The sequence below is a fragment of the Mycteria americana genome, chromosome 6 (assembly GCF_035582795.1).
Source record: "Mycteria americana isolate JAX WOST 10 ecotype Jacksonville Zoo and Gardens chromosome 6, USCA_MyAme_1.0, whole genome shotgun sequence".
Lineage (NCBI taxonomy): Eukaryota > Metazoa > Chordata > Aves > Ciconiiformes > Ciconiidae > Mycteria > Mycteria americana.
Window position 1 is genome coordinate 37484724 of NC_134370.1, and position 8060 is coordinate 37492783.

Genomic DNA, 8060 nt, shown 5'->3' on the forward strand with positions numbered 1-8060 from the left:
TAAAGTTTTAGACTCTATGGAATAAACTGTACTTTCAATGGAAAAGTCCATAGCTGTTGAACACCAATGTCATCCTAACATACCAGCATTATCTAGGCATACAAGAAAAGTCTTAAAAATATGTATACGTTATAGAACTGAAATTAAGATGACAAGGTTTTTTTCCCTTTGTGCTTCAACTGCCCCATCTGAAAGAAGTTATAGTAGAAGAGAGCAATGCCAGTTTTAGAACTGTGAAAGGAAAGTTCAAGGCAATAGTCCTCCATGCAATCGCAGCTCAGTAGGAAACAATATATGCGGCAAGGGCGAATTCATCTCCTCTCCAGAGGTTTCTAGCCCGTAATCTGCATGGCAGAGGAATGCAGTGGGAGCCCTTCCCCATCAACCTCATCTATGAAGGAACAGTCAGGCACACTGCAGAAGGCCCACCTACATGATGGGGAAGAAATATCTCTTCACCCATCAGCTGGCCCTCAGTCTTGATGAGGCAGAGGTGTTTGGTCCCTCTACCCTTAGGACTGGAAGGAATCAGCCCACAGGCCAGAAGCTACATGTTCCTACAGTAAGGATACATTTAAAAGTAGCAAATAGAAAACAATAATTTTTTTTTTCAGGAGACTAAACCTCTAAAAATAAATTATAAACAAAATCTACTTAATTGTTTACCTGAGAAGATCTCTCTGAATGATCAAACAGCGAAGATAGTCCGCCATTTTCTTCTGCATTAGTGCTAACCGTAACCAGGCCCGGGCACGGCCCAGTGGTGTTCTGAAAAAAAGAGCATGAAGACAAACAGTCCCAAATCAACAATATATTGATTAACTCACTGTCTTAAACATCTTATCAGTCTATTGGTAGAGCAATTGGTATTTCTGAAAGGGTATTTTAAACTATTAGTTGAGCAATGCAGTCTGGGAAGCCACAATATCTAGGCTTTGACTCCAAGCTTTGGGATAATATCAGAAAAATTTTCATAAACTCAGCTGCACTTGGGAGCAGACCCTGGAAAGAACAGGAACAGAGAAACCACAAGAGCATGACAGCAAAATTAACTGGTTTGCTCAAAGAGTGAAAACATGCAACTTTCTACGCACTGTTGTATTTGAATGTGCTTTGTTCACACACAGGACACTGCTAGCCGCAAGGAAAGAATTTTTAAGAGTGGTGCTGTTTTCCTGTAAGCACCTTCTTCTTAACCTGACAGTGCCTGTAAAGATAATCGCGAAAGTCCTGTTTCTAGCTGAAGTAAAACACCTGCAACAATTCAGTCTCCTTTCTGCAACTTGCTTAGAAAGTCTTCAGGGGATTTGTGAGAAGAATAACCAAACGTCCATTACAACTCATCACGCAAGCTTGCCTTCCCAATCCTGTTCTCTGGGTCTACACAACACGTACTGAATTCTAGCTTTAATTCATACTTGTTTACAGTGTTTCAGTGGTACTGTAGAAAGACAATTCAAAAAGATGAAAATTTATGTAACTGGCAAACATTAATATCCAACAAATTAAACCTGGACCTTTAGATCGTCCTCTTCTAGTGCTTGCACACTTAAGAAGTGGTAAGCACATAAATGCAAAAAAAAAAAACCAACCCCAAAACCCACATGCCGTATGAGGATAGGAAGAGTGTAACACACTTGGCAAAGGGTATTATTTCATCTGGCCTGCTACAAGAATAAATAATAATTTATATACCTATGTGCTGTAGATAAGGTCTAAAGCTATAAATAATAACCCTTATGCTGCCATATACCAATGACAATGTAACCAAACCCTTTTGGAATTTAATGTATGGCCAATTATAAAGCTAAATACAAAAGCAGAGTGTGGAGGAATGGGAGGAGATTTTAGTTCACAGCATAAATTTACATTTGAGAAGGACCCAACACACAAGAATCTGAAAAGCTGCCTAATACTTTCCTCTTCAATATGTTACCTTTTATTTTTATACAGCCTTTGCTGACTAGACTCACGTGTTTGCTGCCATTCTAGACTGCAGACTGTTTGATAAAAAACCTGTTCCATTTTGCATCATTTTCGTCCACCATTCAGAAAACCTTTCCCCCAGGAACATCAGAAAAGAACATAAAAATCCTACTTTTTTAGCTGTTTTTTGTAGAACATGGAAAGCTAGCAAGATGCACCTGTGCTCTCCCCAATATCATGTGCTAGCTGATGAAAGGCTTGATTAATGCCAAATGAAATCATGAGACATCTGTAGATTCTCAGTCAGGTCCTGTATTTTCTTGCTGTATTTTACCAATACTACTTACTTAAGGCCAGGCAAATCTCTGACACTTGCTGCTATTTCCTCAGCTTCTGGATATAATTTCTCCACAAGTTCCAGAGGACCCCAGATGGTTTTATTGTAACTTAGAAAGGATTTTCTCACTAGGAAAAGAAAAATTAAGTAACTGAATTAATTTAAATTACTGGAGTAGCTTCCTTCAAAATAGCTGGTGTGACGAAAGGGTTAACTGCTGAGCCTAGACTTCCAGATAACACTGGTCATTTCACCAGTATCCAAAGCCATTTTCTTAATTACTTTGCTGTGAACATAAAATTGCTGTGCTAGAACAAAATAATATAAAAAGGATGACTAGATAAAAATATAAGCTACATACATGCAGTTGTGGTAATCCCTGGATCACTTACAACAAATGGTATACAAAAGAAAAAGTTAGCAAATGTGGAAATATGTTGTGAAGTATTAATAATGACACTATTAATTATAAAAAGTGACAATTTACATATTTTCTTCACTTCTTAAAGCAACATAACACACTTTGATTTTATCTCATTCAAGAAAGAAAGGAAGAAAAATGGCATGTTTGGGATGAGAAATATGCAGCTAGAGCAATTACCACACCTTTAAGGCCATGTTTCAGGCAGTGCTCCATGACAACAAAGAACTGCTGCAAAGGTGGGTAGTCAGAATCCAGAGTGCGGCCAAAGCTCAAAGCCGATTCAATGAGTCCTTTGATACTCAATTTAGCCATGTTCAGTAAATTTGCTCTTTCTACAGCTGTAGGGTCCTTTACAGCTAAGACAATAAAGGGGAAAAAAAAGTTATGATTCAAGTTTTAGAAGAGACATAAAATAATAAAATGCTTCATGGCCACCTTGCAAAGAAAAACATATCTTAATCTAGATAAACTCAAAGGAATAATTTAGTAAGTGCTATAAACCACGATGTTATAGAAAAGCATCCACTCCAACAAACACCCTTACAGATCTTACATTGTTTTAATAGGTGAATGAAAAAACGAGGCTGGAAATGTCAGTTCTCAGGTACTGTATTGACTCAGCACATCTTGGAAGCAATCAGTAACTGCAAGTTAACACAGGCATCAACGCTGCACTCAAAAGCTCTGCTGCATAACAGCAATGAGTGCCCTTACCATGATATCAAAGCAGCATTCCTACTAATGTAAGTATCTATTTGGTGTATTACAGTCTACCTACAGAAAGAGACGTAATACTTCTTATACATAATCACTTTCCGCTGTAGTCTTAATTTCACAGTGGCATAAGCACATGCTTTCCTTCTTAGGCTGTACATAGTCTCAGCCAGTAAACCAGGAGCAGTTCCAGGAAAATACTACATATTACATACTGAAATTTCAGTTTCTCATATAGCTACAAAATATTTTCTACACAGGAAAGGTTAAGAACTAAAGGTTTTGCTTTAACTTAATAATGTTTTTGGTAAACTTTACAAAACGTACATTACAAAAATACATTTGGGGATTAAATCTAGTCAGTAAAAAACCCATAGCTTTTTAAAATCATCTTAATTTGACAGAATGGACAAGGTTCCTCTTCTTAGAGCTCCTGCTACTGAAACCAGAGAGCTCAGGAGATTCTTAGTTTATTTTCATTTGTAATGAAGCAGTTCAAACATTCAGGCCACCCTCTATTTTGCCAAACTGAAACAGATTAAAAACAACCCTCTGTTTATTAACCATGATCAAAGTAATTTAGAAAGAAGCAAAAAAAGTTGATGATTTACTGTTTTCTGCTATTTGCAATTATATCTAACAAATGAAGTAAAAAACAAATGAATAACGCAGATCATCTTTTTTAAGACACTGAGACACAGATGTCGAAATATCTATACAGATTTGTGTCTGAGAAAAATGTGAGCCTTTCCGCTGCAAATCTGAGTATTGGTATATGACCTTATCTCTTTGCACATCAGAAAGCATAAAGAACTGTATACATTAAAGCCAAAAACAAAAAACCCCCAAATTATTGTAACAGATGGATGCTTTCTTGGTTCCTCAAACAGCAGTGAAATTACTTGTCTCATTTCTTGCATACCAGAGCTTTACATATTTAGGTATTAGATATTAGAAACTTAGAAAATTACTTTCTAATTTTCTGTATTCCTAACTGCCTGTCAAATATCAAATTACCCTATTACCATACAACATAACCTACCTCAGCTTTCTAGGGAGAAAAAAAAAAAAAGTGACTGAGATGATGTACCCGAGATAACCTTAAAAACTACTTTTATAGTCTCTCAATTTGCCAGTACTTTAACAGAAAACACTAAAAGATGTTAGCAGACACAGCAGACAGTTAGTGACAGTGCTCTGGCAAAAATTTACCCAGTTAGCAGACACAGCCCCCTAGTTTGTCTCTTGACTTCCTGCCTGCTCAGCCAAGGGGGACTGAACCAACCCTACCAAGAGCAGCACCAGTACACCCCTGTCTGGAACAGATGGAGGCTTGCAACAACAGGAGCGTTTCTGTTGGTACAGCTCATATCAGACTTCCTGCTTTTTTATTAGGCTTGCTTTTGACAGTACTAAATATGAACGTTATCATAAAAAAAGCCTTGTTCGATTCAGACTTCAGGTGGATAGCTCTCCCTCACTAGGTATTCAAGTCTATTTCCCCAAAGGCATATTACAAATTCCTTTTTCAGGTGACCTCATTTTGACTTTAGGAGCTGATCCTCCCCACAGACAGACTTCCACATCTACTGTCCTTTTAATTGTCAGCCCTCTTGCCTGGTCTTTCTGAGGCAGAAATGCATTTTTGGTCTGTTTTAAAGCATGGTCTACCTGCATATAGCTATTTTTATTGACTTGCTTCTTAAAAAAAAAAATCAAGATTTAGAATTTCACATGGCATGTTTTCTCGTAAGGGATTGGTCAGGGATTATATGGGGCAGACTGTACACACATGGAGCAAAATGAGCTATGAAGGGCCCTGAAGGGTCCTTCTCACCCCAAAGCAGCAGCCCCCAAAGGGAATATTTGGAGGTAGCACTTGATGTCACCAGCCTCACCAGAGTCTGACTAGCAAGGCTTGGCCCAAGAGACAATATTCCTCTTCCAGTTTGGATGAGCAGCCAAACCCTTACCGCAAGCAGTATTTATAAATACCCCCCACCCCCCAAAAAAAAAAAAACCAAACCCCAAGCGTGTACTCGCTACGGCTACAGGCTGAACAAGGTCTCCCTGTGTCACCCGACAGCTAGCAGAAAACAAGCGTTTTCCTCCACTAAAGCGTGCTCGCCGGCACGAACCCTTCAGCCTTCCCAAAGCCCGGTTCCCCGGCACACCACCTGGTTTCCATGAGCACCGGCAGCACCTCCCAGCCACTGGGAGGGAGAGAAGGAGACCCACCAGCGCCCGAGGCCCCGCACCGGCTGACTGACCGCGGGGCCGGAAGCCACCCCCGACGCCGGGCCGGCACCGCCACCGTCCCCGAGGCCGCGGGCCGTCCCCAGCCCCACTCCCGCCGCAGCGGACATTTTCCGCCTGTGCGGGCGCCGCCGCAACGCAGCTCGCAGCCGATATCCCCGGCGGCTGAGGGGCGGCGGCCACCGCAGGCCCCCTTCTCCCCCTCCGCTGGCCCCAGCGCCCCCCGTCCAGTCCGGCCCCGCTCCCCGGGCGCCGCAGCCGCCGCTCACCCATGGCTGGAGAGGAGCCGCCGCCTCAGCCGCTCCCTGCGGCTCCTCCCGTCCCGCCGCTGCGTGGCCCCGACCCCTCCGCCCGCGCCCAACGGCACCCCCGGCGGCGGGAGGACCCGCCCCCGGCCCGGACCCGCCCGGGGGCTGCGGCCTTTCCAGGATGGGCGGTGGCAGCGCCGCGGTTTCCTTCCTGTCGCGATAACCCGCATGGCGACAGCCGGGATTTACTTGCAGGGCTGTTACTACTGCAGTGTTTGTATATCCCTTGCCCTGAGAGTGGAGGGCATTAAGCTGCCCACCTTGGAGAGGGCGGTAGCAAAGAGGGCGGTAGCAGAGAGGGTAGTTCTATTGCCAAAAGGAGACGGTCAAGAGTGGCAGGGCAGTTGTAACAGTTCTCCAATCTTAGGCACATGAAGCCAAGCAGCACTTCTCCCAGAGAAGTGACTAAAAGCTTCAACCCTTGACTTTTATTCCAAATTATAATTCTCTAAAGCTAGATAATGTGTCAGAACAAATACTACTATTCTTAAACACTTAGAAAAAGCTCGTGATTCAGTACCTTAAAAAATAGTGTGCTAGGAATAAAAGTATTTTCAAAAAAAATAGATACTTTAAATAACTTTTTTTTTAATCTAATAAAAAATACATAATTGTTAAAAATTAAATGTGAATCTCACCAGAAAATCAAAAATCACTGTAGCCTCGGAAGGCTGAGGTGTTCAACACCAGGCATTTTTGTCATAGAGAGGTGGGATCTCAGGTTATACTTACTGCACCCTAAGCACTGCAATTTGCTTTGCTTTAGTAATTATTCTAAATAATCTTCTCTCCTCTTCCCTTCTTAAGAAAGGCTAATCAGCAAGCTGTAGAACAAAAACACGTGCTTCACCTCACCCAGTTTCAGAGACTACACACAAAACAGCATAGAGAAAAAGGATAATTGTTGCCTTGACCTGCAAGGAAGGAGGACAGAAGGACAGGGGCAGCACAGGGATAGCACACAGCCCATGGTGACAGGGCTGCTTCTTACATCCATGATTCCCACCTCCTAAAAAAAAAAAAAGGAACCTGTACATTTAAACATTGAACAGTCCTAATCGTCAGGCTCTGATTCTACTAGTCTGGCATAAAACAACTTTTTTTGGGTTTTGTGGTTTTTTTCAAGAATCCCAGCAACACATAATGCACTAAGGCAGTGCTCAACCTGTGTCTGCATGTTTTCCAGCAACATCAATGACTGTTTCTGCATTAGAAAGCTGTTTTAAAGGCAAACAGAAAAAGTGATTCTTTTTACTTTTAGAAGATATTTCTTTGAGAGACAGAGATATATATTCATTAGAATGCAAGAGTGTTTGAGAGAATCACATCTCCATTTTGTTTGAGACTACCAGATCAAAACATTGTTTAATCTGTAGATCTCTGCTCAATCCAATTTTTACTATGCAACAAGAAAGGGCATGTTTTAGAAGTAGATAAGGAAATACAGGATTGTTCTTGTGCCTGTTTCTTATGCAACTTTGTGGAGGGATGGCAATACCTCTGTTTATTTATTAACAGTATGCAGATCATTTCCTGGATAAGCATAATTTGGTGTAAGAAAATAGCTAAACTAAATCTTAAGAGACTTTTGTACACATAGATCCTAAACATAGAAAGAAAAACTTTTCTATACAAGGCTATGTTATTCTGAAATCAGTACTGTAGTAGGCATACATTTTACCCTAATGTTTTATCTTTTGAAAGACCCAGAGCACATACACAGTTGAAGCAGCATGTATTTCCACCTGAAAAGGGGATATCCTGTCAACTATTAAAATTATTTTTATACTGTTCAAAATACTTGTATGATATAAAGTATTAATAAAGTATAAATAACTATAACAAAACCAACATCAAATTTTTATTATTTCAAACATTACAAAAGTTAGGGAGCAGTTTAGAAAAAAGAGTAAAAACACCCACATTGAACAGCTAGAAGTTTGTCTGCAACTATATACACACAACTTCTTGGCATTGATCCAAGAGAAAACAAATACCAATGATTTTGAAGAATCAAAAAAATTGATGTTTCCACCAATGATCTTGGAAAGAAACTTCTCAGTAATAGTCTAGAGTATGAGGTAGGATAAAGAAA

General features: G+C 40.7%; 1 protein-coding gene across 8 annotated transcripts in view; it reads right to left on the bottom strand.

The window, feature by feature from the left end:
* The window catches only part of RUFY2 (RUN and FYVE domain containing 2), a 31251-nt gene extending 25212 nt beyond the window's left edge, over positions 1–6039 (bottom strand). For 6 of the 8 annotated variants that reach the window (XR_012776184.1, XR_012776183.1, XR_012776186.1 and 3 more), the window contains exons 1-4: positions 5927–6039; positions 2870–3043; positions 2274–2391; positions 667–768 (exon numbers count right to left, since the gene is read on the bottom strand). Coding sequence is in view for 4 of the 8 variants with exons in the window: in XM_075505324.1 (XP_075361439.1) it covers positions 667–768; positions 2274–2391; positions 2870–3043; positions 5927–5930 (398 nt within the window). In the remaining 4 variants the exon portion in view is untranslated. Of the gene's footprint in view, positions 1–666; positions 769–2273; positions 2392–2869; positions 3044–5926 lie in introns of those variants that run through there. The other 2 variants (XM_075505326.1, XM_075505327.1) reach the window with 2 other exon arrangements.
* Positions 6040–8060: the final 2021 nt, after the last annotated feature.